This window comes from Scomber japonicus, chromosome 13 (genome assembly GCF_027409825.1).
Source record: "Scomber japonicus isolate fScoJap1 chromosome 13, fScoJap1.pri, whole genome shotgun sequence".
Taxonomy (NCBI): domain Eukaryota; kingdom Metazoa; phylum Chordata; class Actinopteri; order Scombriformes; family Scombridae; genus Scomber; species Scomber japonicus.
In genome coordinates, this window is record NC_070590.1 from 27,975,359 (window position 1) to 27,998,565 (window position 23,207).

At 39.9% G+C, this 23,207-nt stretch overlaps 1 protein-coding gene across 2 annotated transcripts in view; it reads left to right on the forward strand.

The window, feature by feature from the left end:
• Window positions 1-23,207, forward strand: part of pknox2 (pbx/knotted 1 homeobox 2) — a 73,923-nt gene that overhangs the window by 17,502 nt on the left and 33,214 nt on the right. The window contains exons 3-4 of one of the 2 annotated variants that reach the window (XM_053331453.1): window positions 18,534-18,643; window positions 21,512-21,648. In XM_053331453.1, the coding sequence (XP_053187428.1) occupies window positions 18,554-18,643; window positions 21,512-21,648 (227 nt within the window). In that variant the 5' untranslated portion in view covers window positions 18,534-18,553. Of the gene's footprint in view, window positions 1-18,533; window positions 18,644-21,511; window positions 21,649-23,207 lie in introns of those variants that run through there. The other variant, XM_053331452.1, reaches the window with a different exon arrangement.

Below are 23,207 nucleotides of genomic sequence, written 5' to 3' on the forward strand. Positions count from 1 at the left end.
GCAATTACATGGCTGCGAATGGTGAGAGCCCCCTCTCTTTTTTTATTATTATTTCTTTATTCTCTTTTGAAGTCGGGAATTGAAAAGGGAGAGTGGTCGACAGCCCGCGCGATGCCTGAGCTTTGTGTTTCGGTGCAGATATGTCGCCTGCCTGCCCCCTCAATCACTGGCAGCTCCTTCCTCTCTCTCTCTCTCTCTCCCCTCCCTCTCAAGTCATTTTAATTAAGTCAGTCTCACTGGCATGGTAGGCAAAGATAATTGGAGAGGGTTTTTGGATGCCATTTACTCTAAATGACGCCTGTTTCTTCCCATTCTCTCGCCTTTCTCTCCACTCCCACAGCTTCTCCCTGCCACCCCCCCCCCCCTCCTCCTCCCTTCCCGCTCCTCATCTCCTGGCAAGGAGTTACCTATCTTTCCCCTTTTTCCCTTTTTCTCCGCTTCCATCTTATATTCAAACGTGAAATATGGATTAACCTCTTCTGTGTGGCTGAGGGGACGACTTTCCTTGTGAATTGCAAATTTTGGCCAACGCTGCAATTTATTTGAAATGGCAAATCAGGCGAAGCAATTTACTGGAAATGAGGAGGTGCTTTGAACTTTCCTCCTTTGAAAAAAGTTTGTGTTTTCTTATTGCATTGGGGAGCATCTGCAGAAAATAAGAGAGAAAAAAAATCTTATAGAAGCATCGATGCTGTGTTTTAATGGAAAAAGTCTTTATTTCTGTGAATAGGGTGTTGAGGAATGCTTTGAAATTCTTTAGGCATCAAAGAAATCGCATGTTGTCAATGAAGTTCAGCGTTGCACTCTTGCTCCTCTTGTATTACTTCCATATGTCAGGAGTTGTTACTTCCATTAAAACCTACAGCGACACAAGGTGCACAATTTGTGTTTATTGATTACTTTGCTTGTATTACAATGCTAGCTCTAAACTCCTGTGTTTAATATGGGGTAACATTGTGGGAATACATGATTGATAGGCTGAGCTATACGCAGTGAAAGGTGGAAGTACACATGTCCATACTAATCCATGTTAGCAGTACCACCGATGTTTCTGTGGTGTACGCCGCGTGCTAACCGTGTGGGATTTGTCAGTGTGTGTGAGTGTTAAGTGTGCGTGTGGGGCTCCCTCTATCAATCAGGTAGGGCCCGGCCCTGCTGCTGAAAGGGGGCTACAGTGGGCCACCCATCCAGTCAGCCGCTCTGGGGAGATCCAATGTCCTTAGTGCTTTAATGCGCTCCAGATGTCCCTTCAGTACAGAGAGAGAGAGAGAGAGAGAGGAGGGGGGGGGGGGCACAGAGGGAGAATGCGAGGCTCGAAGCAGACCTCGAACTGGCTCACGGACCACGTCGTCAAACGTCGGGGGGGGGTGGGGGGGTGGGGGCTCGCTGTTGATGCACCTGCAGTTTTGTGTTTGGTGACTGCTGAAGAGAGTTATCCCCCCCCCCCATTTCAATTCATTCATTCATTCTATCCTCTTGAATAAGCGTGTGTACGTCTTTGTGGCTGTGTCTCTTGTGCCTGTGTTTACCCTCTGCTCCTGTAAACCATTTTTTCTCATGCTTGGTTAATAGGTTCCTTTTTTTTATCGCTGCCACTCTTACTCTCTTTTTCTCCCCTCTCTCTGCTTCTCCTCTACCTCCAGCATGACCCTGCGCTCTCTCTGCTTTCCCCCTTCGTCTTTCCCCGTGTCCACCCGACCGCCTGCAAACGTCCCCGTCTTCTCTCTCTCTCCCCCTTTGATTCTGAGCTCTCTCCACCAACCTCCCCCTTTTTTTCCTCTGCCGTCCACCTCTCTGTCCGTCCTCCCCCTGCGACACATGCTCCACGCCTCTCCCCATGACATTTCAGAGGAAATTTAATATGGGTTTGTTTGGTGTTTCCAAGAATTCCATTCGGCTGCCGACTCTCTTTGCCCCCCGACACTAAGACAAACAGAGGCCGTCCAGCCAAGAGCAGCAAACACCACCGGTGTTGGCCTCATTATTTGGTCTTCGCATTTTTAGACGACTCCAGCTCCACTTCATTCTCTGTTTGTTCCCTTCTGCCTGATTTCTTTTCTAGATAGCTTCAGGTTTGGGTCGACTGCACTTACAATGTACAGAAATATGTGAGCTCATCCATAAGAAAGTCATCTATATAGTTGTATACAGTTTATATCTAAAAAGCATTACCATTAGGGAGCATTTGACAGCTCCTTATGTTGCCTAGATACAAAAGCATTATTTGGATATGAGCAGATAATGCTCTCTGAACACATCATCCAAAATGTGTCCACCTAAATGCAACTAATATCACATTGCTTCTTCTCAGAGTAATAACTCAGTGAAATTGGGAAACAGACATCACACTGCTACAACCGGTGGAACCCATTCATTATTGTGATGACAGGATCATTGTGGATAAATGTCTCTTTAGAAATCATATATAAAAGGTGTTCCTTATAACTTCAGATCTTGCCCCTGTGACTTGTTCTTCATTAAAAGTGTCAAAGTAATCCAGGTGACTGCAAAGAAAAACAAACTCTAGGCACTCATGTGTGGAGCCAGGTGACTGATGTCTGTTCTGTTAGTAGCCAAAGCAACATGACTTTCCATGTGGCTGATTTTCCAAAATGTGAGCAAATATGCTATAAAATATAGAAAGAAAGTTTAATTTCATTTTTTTCCCATCAGTTTACACTAATTAGTCAGTGCAAGATAAAGATGACTGAATATTAAATCATATTTTCTTACACAGCCTAGACGGAAACTGATCAACTACAGTTAGGGAACGTCTCTAAAGTACATTCATTTTTTTTGTGTATAAACTTCAAAGATGCTTCATTATCACCTCCTTCTATTATGTAAACAACCTCCTTTTTAAATAGTATGTTTTTGAGCATTTTTTCCTTTATTTAAAAGTAGCTGGCATGACAGAAAACAGGGAGTAACCTAACCCTAACCCTAACTAGAGTCCAACCAGGGACATTGTGATTATATGGTATACGCTGGTACCACTCGACTACCTGAGCTTTCCTCATCTTTTAGTTTTTAAAGAAGAATCATTCAATCATGTGTTATGGTCCAGTGAAACTCTGACTTGTATTTCCCCTCTTTTCTCCCTCCTATTCTATCATCACTATTAATCTCCACATGGACCATTAACACTTAAACAGCTTTGACTGACTGACTTGAAATTCAGTTTTCTTTCTGAAAGCTAAATTATTAGAGGAATTTAGGCTCATGGTATTATATTAGTGTAGTATAGTGAGCAGCTAAACCTATATATAATGCGGGAATACAGAAAATGAATGTCTAGATGATTCTTCTGATTCTTCTGATATAGGCCCTGTCTATTTTCACTATCAATCTGAATGCAGAAAGAATATAAATATATATATATATGTTTGAGAAATAAACAGATACGAACAGCAGCTTTTTCATACGCCCCCATTACCTGCCAGTATCTTCTACCAAACCAAGTTGCCAGATGTCGCCTGTCTAGTCACTGCTCTGCATACTCATAGACTGTGACCTGTCATTACCCTGGCTGGGCTCTTCACTTCAGAACCGTCATACATACCAGTCTGCTCAGTCATTCTCTGCTTCTGTCTAGCAGACGTCTTACCCGCCTGCCTTGTCCCGCCAAGACAAACTCACTTCCCTCCCTTCCACAACTAGAGCTCTGCTGACACTCAAGTGGCTAACACTACCAACACACACACACACACACACACACATATATATAGAGAGAGGGAGCGAGAGAGCCACCCACCTGCTAATCCCCTTCTCATTAATCCCCCACCACTCTCCTCAAATATTCCCTTCTGCTGATCTCATTGTGAGGGTGTGTGTGTGTGTGTGTGTGTATGTGTGTGTTGGATGTGTTGGGTGTGGGTGTGGGGGGGGGGGGGGGAGAACAGTGCAACAGGGTCTCCTCTCCTGCACATGCCTTGGTCCATTTCAAGTGATTTTTTCACTTTTAGTTAGGTAGAACATTTGCACTTTTCAGCATGTGCACACCTTCACAGGAGTCTAGGCAATTCAGATGAGGGATCTGCTGCCACTAACACGGTTCAGGACTTTCTCCCCAGCTTTAAATGGGCTATAGATAATCACACATGTGTTCAACTACTTGTTTAAAAAGGCAGATCCAGGATAAACAGAACATATTATTACCCGGGGAGTCATTTCCCGTTGTTTTGCGAATGTGTTGGACATACACATTTCCAAGAGTGAAGTAAAGAAATTGGAGCTGAACATGGGAGCAAATAGCAGCCAGTTTTAGATGATTAAAACCTGTGAACTCCTGCAGAAGCACGTACATTTTAAACATCAAATTTCACCTGAATTTCTCACTTCTGGGTTTAGCATGTTGCACCATCTCTGGACATGGAGTGTAAATGTCCATTTCAATAGCTCAGAGTAATGTGTTAATGTCCACAAAGTCTGTAGTATACTGTTCCCTATACATACATTCATCAGAACACATCACACAGTAACTGAATAAGCTCATTCTATGTACTAGAAACACCTTAATGTGTCATTTCCTAATGTGATCTGAAGCTTCTCTTCCTGAGGCATGTGCACACCTGAACCAACATGTCGTGTTGATTTCCACAGTGTACATTAGCTGTGTTTCCATGGTAACATCCACTCTACTTATGTATGCCAGTCTATTCATAATTTGGATATTAAGATCTTCCAATGTGAAATGATACGGGGATATTGGATCGCTATTGTTAGCATGCTAATAAACAGACATGATAAACTTAACATACCGAGTGCTAACAAGTTGACATGGCAACAGACGGAGTATAAACATTGTTTTGTCTCCAAGCACAGCTCGGTTTAAATAAGAAAAACTTTGAGGAAGTTGAGGAAAGTCTGATGAGCTGAGTCAGAGATATCAGAGATTAAACTCCCTGGTGCCCCCTTCAGGCTGGAGGAAGGATCTAAAAACAGCAAACAACAAACTAATTGTTTTTGTTGCCTGTAAGTTACCACACGCGAGATGTTAACACCGGTCTCCAGTGTCCTGCGCTTTGTACACTGTGCAAAAAAGAAGTATTTCCTTTACTCAAAGAAACATCGCTGCAGAAGACAATCCAGCCAGCAATAACATTTCCTTCGAAACATATTTTGGCAAAACAAATTAGCAACATAATTTCCTGGAGACAGGGTACAACGTTGAGTCTAAAACTTCACGGGATAAACTCTCTGGTGGCATACTCTTGACAGATAATACAATTAATTCCCAGAAAGTAATAAGGCTTTCAGAAGAGTTACCAGTGAAAACATGAGCTGGTTGGGAATTTTCATGGTGATGTGGGAAAAATTGAAGTAGAGTTAGAGAGAGAAATACTTTGTTAGGGTGGGGACTTTTTTAAAGGATGGGTTCACAATTTCTCAAGCGTGTCAGGAGCCCAAATGAACATTAAACCTGTTTTTCTAGCTGTAATCATTCCTCCTGTTCATACTGGTCATTAGAAGATCCTTTCATAATACACTTACAATGGAAGTGATGTGTAATAATGTATTTAAAAGTTGATGTGAAGCTAATATGAAGCGTCCAAATGAGTCAAATCTTCATCTAATATGTTTCAACATTACAGTGTTTTTAGTACCAAAGTCTTTTACTTCCACCACAGCTCAACAGAGAAACAGCGAGAGGAAATTTGATGGTAAAAAGACTGTAAATGTGTCAGATATTACTTGATATGACTAACTCACACTGATGAAGCTCAATAGAAGCTGATCATCTACTTTTAAATGACTGTGTGGACTCACTGTGGATTTAGTCCTCCATCACTTCCCATCATTTGAAGGAGATCTTTTAACAGTCAACATGAACAGGAGGAATGTTTACAGAGAGGAAAACCTCTTTACTGTTCATATGTGATCCTGTCCTTTAAACTAAACAAGCTAGACACCATGCTCTAAGCTCTATGAAATACCATGAAAAATGACCATAGAGTTGAATCAACAGCAGTCTGACACAGCAACAGAAAGTTGTATAGTTCAGGTTTCATAAAGGTAACATTTATTCCAGGGCTATTGCATTAATATTTTGTATAGGTCTTTATTTTTTTAGTTTCAAAACTCTTTTGATTCCATCGGCTAATGTCAAAGTTCATCTACTGTATCATTCCTATGTTGTATAGACACTCCACTGCTCTCTAGCCTATTTGTCTCTATAGTAAATATAAAATAGCCTCTAGCTTCAGAAGCACAGGTGATGCCTTGCTTTTATTGAACTCTGTGCACTGCTCTGTGTGTTTTAAACCCTCTGGCAATAGTCAGAATACTGAAGACTTTGAATAAAGCGATACACAAGTAATACCACATGGTTAGATAAACCACTTTGTTAAATGCATACTGTAAATATGTTTAGCATGCCTCAGAAATCACTTCAGGAAAACTCAACTACAGAAATTTGAGTTGTCAACTTCATATATTAAAGCATGCACCACACTGGACTATATAATTCATCATGTGTAGAGTTAAATGTTGAAACAAACAAGCCACCCTGCATCCTGCCTGTATCATTCACTTGTCAGTCACATCGCTCCACCAGTAGCTAAAGTTGTTCCAGAGTGACACGGATGGCACTCGCTCACTGTGATAAGGAGGTATCCATTTAAAAAAAAAAGAGAGCCTCGAAGATGCAACGGCAGATAAGCTGCACAATGTATGTGCCAGCAAACATGACAGCGGAGGACGAGGAGGACTGAAGTGGTGGAGAGGGTTTGGGGGGGGGGGGGGGGGGAGAGGAGCAAAGCAAAGCGCCTGGAAAGGATTCAGCAGGGAAACTCTTGTAGATTACATTTCCTCTCCATGAGCTTGGCCGTTCCAATTTCAGCTTGAATTTTTCTACCTTCACTGTTCTGATGGTTATCAGCTTAGTAGAGGAAATGCTCCTCCTGCATGTGTGTGTGTGTGTGTGTGTGTGTTAACTTGCAGGACGTAGACACTCGGCTCACCACCTTTCAACATCAAAATGCTTTAGCTGCTATTCCTGGAGTTGGCTGAACACAGCTGAATAGATAATAATGTACGTGTAAGTGGACATGTGTGTAGTTGCCTCTTTATTCTAAACTATAACCTCAGTGAATATTTGGTAGAGATAATTGAACAGTTCACGTCTTCTGTGTTCTTAATCTTACTTACTTATCATACTTAATCAAGAAATAATTATTAAAACTTCAAAAGCACCAATGACTATCTCTCTAATCATGTGGATGGGGATGTGAAGGAGACCTGCCAGATCTCATAGGAACACTACACACACCACTCACTCCAACCTTAATATTAACCTTTACATTAACCATGGACCACATGAGTATTTGTAGGTGACAGGAGTCGTCTGTAAAGAACACAGAGAATTATCAGCCAACTTCACTGTAGTGGAGATCAATAAATATATCAGGAAAGTGTATATTCAACTCATATTTGCCAGGTTTCTGTTTGTTAAGTTTGCCATATCAACCTAAAAAGTGATAATGTATCAGAGTTGTGTTCACACCTTGTTTCCTCCGAAGTGACCAAAATTCTTCACACTATATTTATATTCTGGGTCTCTACTGGGATGTCTTTGCATGATTTAAAGGGGAAAAAAAGAAATGATCTTTTTTATCTGGTCCCTCAGTTCAGCCTCTGCTTGACACAGGCTGTTTTAGCTCCTGTCTCTTTAAGGCCGTCCTCCAGATTACTCTTCTCTGATTAGTCAGCATCCTGACAGAGGCTCTGAACACAAACAATGGTAGTATGATTTCACTTCTTTTCCTCCTTATTTACTTGAAATGGCAACTTCCAGACTCATTTAAAAAAGAAAATGTGAGAAAATGATAGAGTACGAGCAAGTGAGAGAAAGAGCATGGTGGTAGTCAAGCGAAGAGAGGGAGTGGTGGAAGTGAAAACAAAGCCTGTGAATGATAAAAATTAAAACATTATTTTCTCATTGGTTCATAGCAGTTATGTTCTAAAGCATTAAATAAGTCTCAACCACTCAAAAGATGATTTTCTGTGCAGATAGACACTTAAACTAGGTTTATAGTACTGTGTCAACTCAACGCTGTGCCTTGTAACTATGCGTCAAGGCAACGCAGACGACAAGGGCTGTGATTGGTCCACACTACATCATTTCCAGCATTTTGACTTCTTCACACTTCTTCACAATAGACCCTTCAGCCCCTTCAGAAACCTCACACCCCCTAGTGTTTTGGCTGTGAATTGCACAGTGTCATTCAACCCTGATACAGAACTTCAAAATGTTCACGATGGCGTCGAGGCAACGATGTACCTCTGGAGTCCAGTTGACGCAGTACTAAAAACCTGGCTTTAGTTTCTGTCACATTTCCTCCTCTGCACTTTCCCTTTTTATTCATATACAGTTTAACTTAATGCAGTCAGAATAAACTTGGATTGGACATACACACACAACCAGACGCTACTATGTTCTTCCTCTCACTCTTGTATCTTAAGGAGCAGATCTCTGCCGATCTCTCAGCACTTTCTCACTTCTTGACACAAGAGTTTTTTATCTTGGCATACTCGCTGACATGTTATTATCCTACATTCTCTTCTCCTCTCCAAATGTATACCATACTCTCTGGCTTTAAACAAAACATGGAGAAACCTACATTTATACACCATTCATTAACTAATCCAATATGTGCCTCATTTTATATTTAGCATATTTGTATAATTAGATATCCATAACAAAATGAAAACAACCAAATCTAAAGAGAACTGTTGCACGTATTGTGTATATAATGAATAAACCACCATAATTATGGGAAAAAAAGGTTATTTTCATTTCTTGGCTGTCGGGCCAGTAAAAATATACAAGGGGCCAGTAAAATTCTGATCTACTGGCCAAGTGGGCCAGTGGGGAAAAAATGTTACATTGGACACTGATGTTGAATTGGCTTAAAATAAACTACAGTGCCCATGATCATTATTATAAAGAAACATGTAGCCCAGTGTAATGGTGAGGCTCATTGATGTGTTTTCAAGTTTTTGGATAACAGTAGAGCTCTGTGGCACATAGAAATAAGATATATCACATGGTATTTTATTGGATTTGTTGACAAAAGGAGAAACAGAATATCAGCAGATTTCTCCTTTAATGAACATGGCTTCAGATCAACGTTCTGCTAGATGCCATCTCATCCCTGCTTCTCTCAGCCTTTTGCACCATACAGACGCTGTTGCAGTGCTATTTTTGTTGGTGGAGGGGAGCGCAATGTTGGCACTCTCCACCCACCCCCTTCCCAGGAGTGTGTGTGTGTGTGTGTGTGTGTGTGTGTGTGTGTACATGTGCCTGTAGGAGAGAGTGTGTGTGTGTTTGTTTTAGGAAATGATGCAGCACCAGTTTGTGTAAATTTATCCGCGACAGAGCTGAAACAAAAATAAGTTCAGTGAAGCAGGTCTGACAACCATTTGGTCGCCACACGCTATGTTTGCCATGTGTGCGTTGTACAGGTAGCGGAGCGTGTCCGTGTTGTTATTAATATAAATTTTTGATGTAGGAGGATTGAGGAGTGTGCTGCAGCCTACTGGGAGGAAACAAACCTCCATGCTGGCATATTTGTGCTGTAGCCAATGGGAAGCTGGTTTTCCCATTAATGAGTGCTCACTCAATCTTGGCTTTTTTTTTTCTTTGCACAAGGGAAGAGCCAACAGTCATGAAGATGTCTGTACTAATTAAGAAGATTATTGATTATTATTACATGACACAGTAATCAATCAGAGAATATATCTTCAGTATTTTATTACGTATGCATTGTTAAATATTTTTAAGATCACTCAAATCCTTCATGCCATAATAAGAATAAAACACATTTAGTCTGAAAGTCAACTCTTGGTTTAAATTGTATAAATCAGTATTTAAATGTATGTAATAAAGGAACAACATCAACATTAAGCAGTATTCTCACAGAAACAAGGTGTCAAATTGAATTAATCAATTAGATTGAAAATGCACTAGTAGGGCTAGGTTACATTTTTTTAATTCAAATCGATCCTCATTCCAATTTTCCAATATGTATTATATGTACATACATATATATACATATATTATATGTAAGAGCAATATTTTAATATATGCCTTTTCCTGTGGATTTTAAATCCAAAATGAATTGAGACATTGGTGGTGCCTTCAGTCAATCCAGCCGCAGCATGAATGTGCAGTAGCTATAAGATGCACCCACTTTACCATATGATACACCCACCTGGGTGACACCATCTAGCAGCCATAGTAAATATGACCTGGAGAAGTGATGTAGTTCAGATGACTTCCTTATTATGAGGTGGCAGGTTGGGTTGATGGCTAGATAGTTAGTTAAATGGCAAAAAGAGGCAGAAAAGTGGATGTAACTCCAGGAGACCACTGTTTGCTTCCCATTGTCAACCACAAGTTGAGTAAAAACTGAAACATTGTGTTCACTGTTTCCATGACAACAACGGTTGCCTAACTTTAAGGAAGAGCAACAACGTTTCAATTGAACAATTTATCACCAAGATGATCTTTCCTTAACAACAGCAGCATTGTCACATCATAAAACATCATTATTTTGGAGTGCACCTAACAAAAATATGATCAAATCATTTGGAGGACTTGAGATAGACCCTTGTTCATGTCCTTCATCTGTGTTCAACAAGATCTCTCACAAGATTTTGTTGAGAAGGATCTTGTGTGAGATCTTCCTGTGCACCAGATCCCACAAAACATTATGGTGTGTGAGATCTCGTGGTATTATATGGTTGAACGTGGCAGGAGCTGCTCCACTGAAGGCTTTGTGAGACAATCACAGCAAAGTGATATGTTTTCCTGAGGTATTAGTGATGTTTACATTACAGTACTGTAGGTATGTTTGCTATCACCTTATTAACACTGACTGCTAATTCAATTTCAAATCTAAGTTGTTGTTTATACACCGCACTAAAGAAAGTGAGTTGCACTATATTGTGTTGACTGCTATACTGTGTTCATGTTAAATAAAAAACATTAATGTAACTACTGTGTGTAAACATTAATATGTTTAATAAAGAAGAAGTCAGAATGTTCCTTGTACAATTTACAGGATTAGTTCTCTAAAAATCTCTTTCATATTCCAAAAAATAGGTACTGAAATTTCTCTAACTGAACTGAATCAGGATCTTGTGGATCAGAATCAAAACAATTCAAGAATTGGAATCATGACCCAGCCCTAAGTAGTAGAATAAATAAATGAATTAAAGCAGCAAAGGTTTTAGAAAAAAGGCTAAACCTCAGGTACCCCTTGATACAGATGATTAAAAATGGTCCTATCATTTACCTGCAGTCTGAATATTCTTTTCATCTTTGTCTTATATGTTTAGCCTCCTCAGAAAATAAACTTGCCTCATTATAATAAGGGCTTTTAGCTATGCTAATAAGGTTATTTGCATGCAAACCACCTGTCCTCTGAGAATTACAAAAATGTTCCACTGTACCATAATTTTACCACTATCCATTTTACTTGAGACTTTAATCTAATTTTTAAAAGCAGGAAGGAACACAATCAAACTGGAATCTGTAATATCCAAACAAACATTAACATAAATACAAAGAAAAACAAGAACTGCGGTCTGATTGGAACCCACCAACGCCATTGTCAGCAGTTCGAAAGAAAGCAATGAATCTTGCAAACTCCGTCATACCCCGGGGGAAATCCTCATGTCTTCATTAAGGCTGTGGGACATATTTGAATATGTGAAGGATGTTCATTAAGAAGTTCAGTGTGAAAGAATACACTGGAAAGGTTATAGATTTAAAATACAAGCATAAAATGTCATTGGAAATGGATAAGGACGAGTGAGAACCTTTTTTTTTTGAGTGCAATCATTCCTCTGTGAGTGAGACGAAGAGAACGATAAAGGACGATAAAAGTGTCCTTCATGAAATTAGCATCATGTTGAAGGATGATGGGTGTTAAATAAGTGAGAGTAAAAATATTATTAGTTTCCTTTCAGCTGCTGAGGCCTTGTGGAGATTTAACCTTAACAAATTCTGAATATACACATTTGCCTTTGCTGGTTCCAGTTTGTAACCATTTCATTAACTGTCTCTTTTAAATAGCTTAGTCAGTGATGGAAGTTCATGAGCAGCAACACAACAGCGCGTTGATTCTTATGTAAAAAAAATCTCTTCTGGGTGAGTTCTGGCTTCCTGCTTTTTGTGACTCGCCTCACATCTAAATCTGAACATGCTCGATCATTTTATTTCAACAGCTGAACACCTTGCTCTGTATCGCCTTATTCTCCATACATAAAGTAACAAACCGAGCGGCTTGCAGAACACTTGCCGGAAACATAAAAAATTACACATAAAACTTCCTGTCTTTTGACCCCTGAGATAAAACCTTTCAAACAACAGGCTACATCAAATCTGCCACTTCTTTTGATCTCGGCTGAAAACCTCGGAGTTAACAATGTCCGCAACAATGTTTGAAACGTCCTTCACCCTGCTTCAAATCCATGCCTCATCTACCTTCTGGGCTGAGGATGAGTCCAATCAACAAGAGCAGATGAATAAATGATACTAGCATGAATTGTAAGTGTAGGCTGGCGTGGAGCCGGGTGTTGCGAGGCTTGGGGTGGGAGGGAGGGCTTGCTGGCTCAGGTTAATGAGGTGGTCTGGGAGTGTGGTCCGCGTCCTGGCTGCAATGTGTGCAGAGCTCGCTTTAGCCTGGGGGGGATTTGTAGCCCTGGTAAGACTATCTTCGCCTCCGGCTGTGAATGCACTTGCGCCTTTAAGTGTGTGTATGAATGTATGTGTGTGCTGCTTGGACGTTATGGTGAGAGACTCTATGTAAGTGTGTGTGTGTGTGTGTGTGTGTGTGTGTGTGTGTGTGTGTGTGATATTGCCCTCAGGATGACACTGGTTGAAGCTTTGCTATCTCTGTGTTTAGTGTTGGCATTCGTGCATTAATATACATGTCTGAGTTTGCATGCCTGCCCCCTTCCCATGTGTGTGTGAGGTTGTTTGCGCTCTGATCTGTGTGTTTTTTCCGATTTCTGTGTTGAGTCCGTCCACAAATGTGTACACAGCCCCCCCCCTCCCGCTTCTCCCCACTCTCCCCCTCCCTCCCCCCCTTGCCCCACTCTCATTACCATTCTACCCTTCCCTCCACCATTTTACTCAACGCCATCAAGGCCTCGCCTCCTGGTGTTTGCAATGTAAATCAGGCCTGACAATAAGGCGATGATTAGATCCTACTCATATTCAAAAACACCTGATTTATTTATTCATTTTCCTCTCTTGCAGGGGGCATCAAGATGCATAATATCTGACCAAGGTGACATACCCACTTCCAAATGTTATTCATTGCATTTTGCAGGTCAACCTCCTAACCGACAAACTCAAACAGGAACACGTTAAATGAGGTTTTGATGGGAGGAAATGCAAATGACAGCTCGTCCGCTCCCTTCCACTCTGCAGAAAAGCCATTCAGCTGCTTCTCTCCTTCATGCATGCATACATGTAAGATGGGATCAGGTATCAGAGTGGGTTAAAGTGCCGCAATCTGTCACCAGTTCAACATTTGGAGAGTGGATTCAAATCCAGTCTTGAGTGTACAACTGCGATACGCCGTCTCTGTTTTCATGAGCGAGATATTATTTATGGAAAGCTTCTGGATTCTGAGAAGCGGATCCAATTGATCATAGTAAAGTCAGAAAAGCTGTTGCACTGTTTGTTGTTTTTGTTTTTTAAGAAATTGGCATCATGAGGATTGGGCTGATTTTCTCTCTGCCCTTGTGAGATTATTTCATTATTTTTTTTCAAACCGTTTCTTTGGGTAAATGGGAGCAAATGGACGCATGTGGTTTCTGAGAGGATTTTTACTAGTTTGGTGAAAACAGCAACATGAAGTAATTTGAATGCTCCGAGAAGAGCTTGGAAGTGAATCAATACGACATAAAATACATGAGTATAAACCTAAATGTCAGCATGATTTATTCTGTGTAGTCATTTGGATCTATGCTTTAATTAGAGTCAGATTCAATGAGAATGAATGAAAGTAGGTGAAATCAAAAAAGGTCAAAATCCAACATTTAAAAACCACCTAAAGTACCTCAAACACAAAGACATGTCGCAAATCAACGATGGACGTCATTGGGTCAGTCCACCGCAATGGTTCACATGGAAATTTCTCAACTATAACAGGAAATGTTGCAAAATTTTGTCCAGACATTCATAGTTTCCAGAGGATGCAACCTACTGACTTCAGTAACCCCCAGACCTTTTCTCTAGCACCACCATGAGTCATTTTGTATTTGTGGTTTTGAGTGACGTTTCTCCACAACTATTTAATGTGTTACTATTAAATTTGGTACAGACATTAAGGAAGTTCCAGGTAAAATTTAGGAGGTGGGAACTTTCTTCCATCGTCGCGTTCTTTTGCTTCGCGCTTATTTTGGCATTTTCTGCTGACGTCACATCCAGTTTTCAGCACCGAGTCAACCTCAAGCCCCACCCAGGAATTTTTCGGGGGTTGCACGGAGTACATATCCCGAGGCAGGGAGTTGTTTTGCCCCCGTAAAAGTTCTTTCTGGGCGCGGTTCCTGCTATGGAGCCAATGGTCACGGCCCTGTAAAATTACCCCAAAGGTTCTATAGTTGAAACTGCCCTAAACATATCTCCTCAGGACTACTTTTATTAACTTTTCATCTAGCACCATCATCAGGTGAAGCAGTGACTTTGCCTGAGACATTGGTTTACAACTGAATACTACATTCTGCTAAAGCTATATGCTAAGATACTAAATTAAGATGGTAAAAAATAGTACACGTTATCTGTTCTTAGCATCAGCATATTGTCATTGTCATTGAAAGCATGTTAACATTAACCATGCCTAAGTACAGCCTCACACGGCTAGTAGCATGGTTGTTCTCTTTGTATGTTAGTATTCAGGGTTGCAAACACTCATCTTGCTGTTCCTCTTCACTCCAGTGGGAGTGTTGAGATGTGTAGAGGAGCTCAGAATATCACAGTTTCAGTCCTGTCAAACAGCAGACTCCAACATGGTTATTTTCAGTTTTACATGTGAGGAATGAATCTATTAAATGTCCTCTACAACTTACACCTGTAACACCTGCGTTCACTGCTTCATGAGTCTCATACTGCGGAGGGTGAAGTGTTGATAATTCAACATGAGAGAGGGACACATCTTTGCTTAGAATAAACCGGTGTGAAACCCCTGACAGATCACGATCTGGAGTGCAAGAGGTGATGCTGCTTTATGTGTTTCAATCACAAGAAGGATCTTTTTTTTATCACCTTGAATTTGTCAGAGAAAGCATTCCAATTCTAAATTTAATAGGAGAACGGCATTGTACAATAAATTCAACTTCCAACCAAAGCAAACAAGAAAAAAGAACTTGGGACATGGTTGAAATGTGGAGGCCAGAGGCAGTGATCACATCATATGTGACCAGATATGGATTTTCATTTCAATGCTGGTAGTAAACAGGGTGAAACTGCAGCTATGCCACTGACTAACCTTACATCAATACAGCAGAGGCCCATTCTATGCCTGGGAATTGTTGGAAAATTGAATGCTGAATAGAAGCGTTTCTTACTGCACAGAATCCGATGAAAGAGTACGAGTGCCTCCAATCCAAATTCACGGAACCCTTTGATGTTTCTTGGAATAATTTTATGCCTACTTCTCATTTTCCATTTTATGCTTGCTTTTGAATTTTGATTGCGACTACAGGCACTTTTCAATTGATATGCATTATGAACTCTGTAATAATTCAAAGGCCTTTGTTGAGGAACAAACATGTCATTTGTCTTCAAAATGAATTTCACCACTTATTGTGTAACTGTACACCTTTGGTGAGTTCAGAGAGTGGCTGCCAGATGGTTATTGTCTCCTTTTTGATGATGCTAGGGGAGAGATTTATACTTTGAGTTTTATGAGGGAAGTTTTTTGGATGTATTTAATTACACTATTGAAATTAAAACTCGTTTGTTGTTTTTTTCAGTGTTCTTGTCTGTTCTTGTATGTACATTCACGCTTCAGCAGTCATGGTATGGCATGTGTTTATGTGTGTATTACCTGTGTGTCTGTTTGTGTATGTGTGTGTATATTTGTGGATGCACGATTGCCTGCTTAAATTTGGCGTTTGGTGGCTGGTTCCTTCGAGGGATGGCGAAACTTGAGAGGCCGCCTAAAATACTGTGCAGTAATTGGAATTGCTTTATCTTCAGTCTCATCAATTAATGTGCAATTTTCCATTTAATCACTAACACGCTCGCTGCATTTGCAATTAAAATGAGGGACTGATAACAGAAAAGATGCCTTTCAGCTGATAGTTGGAATGAGAACAGAAACCAGAAGACGCAATCAGTACACAAAATGAGTTGCAGAGACATGCACATGGCACACAAACGTGTGAACACCCATAGAGCAAACAGTCATGCTCATACAATGCTGCACCGGTACACACACACACACACACACACACATACGCATACACAGCTCACACAAGCACAGTATGACATGATAAAACATGCAGATTTTTAGCTATAACCCCAAATTAGAACTCGTCAATGAAACTAAACCGCCATTTAACATCAGATTCTTGGCAGCGGCTCTGAATTGGGATGGCACTCTAATCGAGAAGGGGTCTCAGCCAGTTCTCTTGTCTCTGACTTTTCCAGTCAGAGATATTGCCAGGGTCTGGGTCTCAGTGGGGGATGAGCTCACTGGCGGGGAACGTCTGTCATGTATTGTCCTGATTCTGAAGAGGGGGGATGAGATGTTCGCATCACTTCCTGTCTGGCATCGGGAATTTGAAAACTACCCAAAGAGTGTCTTTTTATTCGTGGAGCACGGGCGTTCAACACACAGATGTGTGAGACATGCATGCAGCAGGCGGTTTATAACACTGAAAGCAGGAGTTCTGAGTAATAGTGTTGTAAAAGTGTTAATTGTCTGCAGAATTAACCACACAGCTGAACGTACAATCACAGTAATGTTCTTGTAATATTCCCACTTAGTATGTCTCTAATATTCAGTTATGCATTAATAGTGTGGTCATTGTTCTTAATGGTATGTTTTCATTTTCTATGATGTCAATGGATGATATTCCTTTTATAACATTTCCTTGCATGGCATTCTTGTAAAACGTATTATATGATTATTACAGTTCTTTTTCATCAGGCCGTAACCTCACGGCTCAGAGTCGCATACTGCAAATCCTTGGCTTTAGCGGTCAGGCGGATTTACTGCACATTTTTATTTCCTGAGGCGGTAGCTCTGAACGGATGTTGCAACCCAGTGCAGAGATTTTGCTCAGATGTTCCAGTTCCATTTCACTAGCTCATAATCAAGCGTTTTCCTCCAGGTCAATACCAGTCAGTCCAAGTGCACCAGTCCATTATAATTGCTGCCTGCCTTTCATGACCACACAAGGCATTATTATGTGGAGTTATAAGGCGTTTTTCCAATAAGTTCAGCAGCTCAAGGTATCCGCCGAACGCTTGGACTTTGAATAAATGTTGATTTGACGGTCCGCACCAGCGTTTTTAAGCACCGGCTTGAACTTTGCAGCGTCTGTATCAGTCGATGAAAGAGATCCAGACTTTAAATTAATGTCATATATAAAACACTGTATGATGAATAAAAGGTTTACCCTCACATTTATTAAAACCACCTTTCCCCTCCAGTCAAATGAGTAATTTACAGGACATTTTCATGCAGTGTAAACACATAGGTTATATGTAGCTGCAGGATGGAGCACCTGCTGTGTTGCCTATAGTAAGTTGATGGTAGGGGGTATATGTGTGTGGGTGTGTTTGTGTATGTGTATGTGTGTGTGTGTGTGTGTGTGTGTGTGTGTGTGTGTGTGTGTGTGTGTGTGTGTGTGTGTGTGTGTGTGTGTGTGCGCCCTGAACCAATTAGCTCTTTCAGTGGGGGTGGGGGCGATGGTTACGGCGGTGTTCCACAGGGTACAGCTCTCAGCCCTGTGGGGTCCCGGCCAATAGCAATTAGCCCAGTGACAAGAGCCCTAATTAGACCTCTTGATTGGCTTGGTAACAGCGCAACAACAACACCAGCAGCAGACACATAGAGACGACCAAGGTGACTCCGCTACCATGCGTTGCTTTAAAGCCAACTGTAATTAGCAAACAGGCATGGTAGTCTGTAATTGGTAAACAAGTAGTCGGGTTTGTTTTGGAATGTTTTTATGAAGCTGCTGGTATGTAAAGTATTTCTGTGAAAAGCTTCATGACTCTTTTATTTTCTTAAAGGCATTGTGAGATCACTCAATATTAACACATCAGCTCCACGCAACACATGCAGAGGCAAAGAAATGAATTAGTTAATGACGAAGAGGGAAAAGAATTGTTAGAGAGTAGAAGAGAGCGAGATGCTGCATGAAAATTACATCTATTATTTAATCATAGCAGCACCTGGTGGCTGCTGCTGTAATAGAATTTACAATCACTACTTTCACTTGATTCATTTCCTCTTTTTTTTCTTCTTTCTGTCCCCCCCCCCCCCACCCCCCTCCCCCAGTCTCAATGTGAAGCAATCCCATGATGCAACATGTGTCCCCAGCACCTGCAGTGACAATGATGGCCACCACCCAGAGCGTTCCTCCACCATCGTACCAGGAGAGCCAACAGGTTAGGGTTAAATGTCTTACATTTGGTTTTTGACATGTGTAGAAATGTCTGGAGTTAAGGTATTACATTTGATGTTAGCTGGGGCAGAATGAATGAGCATAATTATATTTGTTCAGTTCATGTTATTTATCATTATTATCATTACTTTCTAATTTGTTTTACATAACCGATCATCTCATTAAAGTAAAAGTAATCAGTAGGTGGAACTATAATGAAACTAGTCATTAGTTACAGTCCTATATAAATTAATCCAAATGAGCTCAACCCACTACAACAGTAAAATCCTGCTTTTGCATTATTATGTCTCTGCAATAGTTTTATTATTTCCTTTAAGATGTTTTAAAAAGGTCTTAAAAGTCATTAAATTAGTTCTTAAAAAATGTGCAGAGATCCTGACTATAAGCAACCAAATCAGACAGATTTCTGTATTAATGGTATCTCTGCTCTACTGCTGTGAAGTGGGCAAGGCTCAGCTGGAGATATAGTAGGGGATGTGATCTATTTCTGTGCACCAATCAGAATTCAGCAATCTTAACAACGTCACAGCTGTTTATTAGAAGCAGATTAGCTTCGTCCTCAAATCTCAATCTTTGATCGTTGCTTATTTCGTCATGATTATTTATCGTTAGAAGAAAACACCTCAAATTTGAAGTGTGCTTTAAATCAGTAATCTCATGATAATCATAATTCTATTTACACATAGCACTGTGGAGTCTAGGAATGTATATATAGGAGATAATAAAGGACTTATACACTGTGAAACTCGTTACAATGAAGTCATTATAAACAACAACACACTAAAAGTGGCTAGAGGAATATTACTGTAATAGCAAGAGATAAACATTTTTTCACCATAAACTATCATTAATCACAACGTATGGTTAAAGAGTTTATTGTATACAGTATTTAGAGATTGTTTATTTTAATTAATTTTATTACTCTGTATATTATTATTAGTACAAGAATACTGTTGTGTCAATTTTGAATAAAATTAATTCAGTAATTCAATAAAAATTACCCTTTACCGTAATGCAAATGAACTCAATGAGAATATCATAGTAATACCTTAAGAGAGTGATACTTTAAGAGTAACAACATAACATCAAACATAACATCTTAGTGTCTTCTAGCATGAGATGAACATCTTGTTACTTTAAACAGCTACTGAGAATGAGAGAAAATAGAGTAAAATGTGCGTTATATGTGCCTTGTAAAGTGTCCTTGAGTGCTTTGAAAGGTGCCTTTAAATAAATGCTTCATTATCATTATTATTATTATTATTAAAATATCATAAGGTACAGTAATATTATAATATAAAACACAATGTCTTAATGTCTGTAGGAATATTACTATAATAGCATTAGATTAACATACTTTCACCATAAACAACCAGTAACCACAACTAATGCAAATGAAGCCATTGAGAATATTTTAGTAATATTGTAGGAATGGTACAGTGACACAACATAAGGTACAGTGATATCAAACATTATATCTTAGTGTATACAGGAATATTATTGTAATAGTATGAGATAAACATCTTCACGTCACTATAAACCACCAGTGAGACTGAGAGAGTAACAATAGAATCAAATATCACATGGTACAGTAATATTATAATGTAAAACATAAAGTCTTAATGTCTGTAGGAATATTTAAATGATTATTTATCAGGTTGACTTGCACTTCATAATTAAGACATTGAGTGCAGGAGTGATACACACCGTATGTCAGAGAGTTTAACTGAACAAAGTGGAGGAATAAAGGTCGTGCTCCTGCCTGCAGTGTTCAACACAACACGTGATGCCACCAACGGGTCAGTGTAATTAATGGAGCCCTACTGCAGACCCGGGCTTTGTCTAACGCTACAGGCCACCCCGCTGAGGAGGGCATGGGGGGGGGGGGGGTTAGGGTAGGACAGAGCAGGTTGAACCGACCGTCCTTCCACCTCCTCCTTCGTCCACACCACCTCTGTCTGCTTTCGCCCAGAGGATTAGTGCCAGGGGAGAGCTCCCGAGCTGCAGCAGTCTGCGTGCTCGGCAAATGCAAATGAGAGCTAGTTAAGTGTGAAGAAGCTAATTTATTTCCCATTTGGTGCTGGGATTAAGACTTGAAGCTTCCTTCCACCCCACCCTCACTTAAAAAAAAAAAAAAGCAGGGGGGGCAGCGGGTTGGGGGTTGTTACACTCATTTCCTCAGAGAGAAAGGAAAGTGGGGTAAAAAGGATGAAGAAGACAACGGATCGTGTTCATAAAGCATGTCATTCTCTTGCCCCACACCACAGGATAAATAACACCAAAAAGAAACAAGCAACATTCTCTAATGATTCCATTTCCTCGCTGGTATTCACAGCAGATGAATGGAATATGTATTCTGCCAGCAGGAAGGTAATCTCAGTACAGGCTGGCCACTGATAACTCAGGTGTGAACACACTCACTCAAGTGGCACTGTTCAATTGCTAAAAACTAATTGAATATTTATCCGTTAACAGGAATCTATATATGACCTGAGCGTTCCTTGTTCAATTACTGAATCTTTCCGATCTCATTCATTTTGCTTAACAGCTTCATTACAAGGCTGCTGACCTGTCAAGCAACAATGATTCATTCCAGCTACATCCTCATTTGTAGTCTGTCAGCATCAGATGCATGTTGCACCTTATTGCTTTAGAAAAGTGATTAAAAATTGACTTAGTCCTCACAAACAGCTGCAAGCTCATGACAAGTAGAATGTGAGGAATGTGCATGATTGAGAAGCCGGTTGTTTTCATGTGATAGGCGATTCATATTCAGCCTGGTTTACAGTTGTTTACAGCTGAGAGCAGCTTTAGTTGAATTCATTTGGTTTGTAATCTTTTGTACCCTCAGATGACGGGCACCACTCAGCAGAACACTAAGACCCCACAGGTCCATATCCCAGCAGCCTCTGCAGCAGGAAATACCTCTGTCAGTGTGACCCTTGACCCCCAGGCCCAGCTTGAGTCTGACAAGAGGGCTGTTTACAGGTAAGTTCAGTGTCTTACAGCAATAATGTATCTGTGGGACTTCATTTGTTTCATCATGATTGAAAAAAAATCTCACAAGAATCAAACACAAAAAATGAATTTAGGGTAAATAAAAATAAAATTGAAACAAAAAAAGGAAAAATACCTCGAAAGGCAAAAGTTAGAGTGCTACATTTTATTATAATAGTCTCACTTTTCTCTCTTTAGTGGTTATTTTTTTCATTTTCAGTTCAGAATTTTTCAATTTCAAAGGTCCAGTCCTGCCATATTCTTTAAATTCATTTAAATACATTATTTATAATTACTAGTACTAACCTACAGTATTAATATGAAATTTAAATTGCTCTTACTTTCTACTTGGAGTGCAAGTTACAAGAAACAGAAGAAGTTGGAGGGGGGAAATAATTCAATGCATGGTACTTCTTGCACTTTTATACCACTGACCTATGCCACCTGGGGCAGCATGGTGGTTCAATGGTCAGCATGTATGTTAGGTTCATTCTCCTGTCATTCTCCTGTGCTGCATATTAGCTGCCCACTGCTCCTAATACTCAGGATGGGTTAAATGCAGTGACTGTAAGTAACAACTTAAGTACCTTCCAAAAGTAATTAGCTAATGGAGGTGCAGCCCTGTAACACCTGCCCACATGAAAGCTTAATGTCAGAACTGAAGTGAAACATTCAAGAAATCCTGATCACATCATTCATTCATTCATTCATTCATTCATTCATTCATTTTGTATACTGTTTATCCAGAGGGTCATGGGTGGGTGAGCTGGAGCCAATGATATAGTAGACACTCACATTCACACCTACAGGCAATTTAGAGTCACTCTTGTATAGTTTTGATGTATTTTTCTGACTTCAACTTATTTTCTTACTTTCAATCTACTTCAATCGTACTTTGTTTTCTTATTTCTTTTTTATTCTTGTGAGATTTTGTTCAGCTATTATGACCCAAATGTAATCCCATCTGTCTCCTACAAGTTACATTTATATAAACCACTAACAGCAAATTCATTTAGAAGGAAACATAATGCAGACTGAATGACATTTTCTGTCCACATAATGAGAACATTTTATTACAGTGCATCTGGCAAGTTGCATAAACGTTGATACTGAATTTATGAGTTAAATGTTCAATGACAATCTTTTCTTTTTTCTTCTGAAAATGTTTTAAGATAATCTATTTAGTAGTAATTTCAAGGAGACAGGCTTGTATAAAAGGAGTTACATGTCTGTCTTAAATGAAAGATACAAAAGTCTGTACTCCAAAATAGTTCTCATAGAGCACAGAGCACTGACTAAATGAAACAGCAGTTTACTTTTACAACTATTTATATATAATTATATTATATAATTACTTTGCCTTTTGGTAAATAATATCATTATTCGGCTCAAACTTTGTTAAAAGTAGCTCCAGCAGTGTGCACCACTCTTCCCTTCACTTTTTCTTCCTGTGAAATAATTACTGCATGTTCTCTCTTGCACCCTGCTGGCTGGAAGAAATTGTACTAAATTGACTTGATGTGCTGCTTCCAGATGAAGGCCAAAAGCAC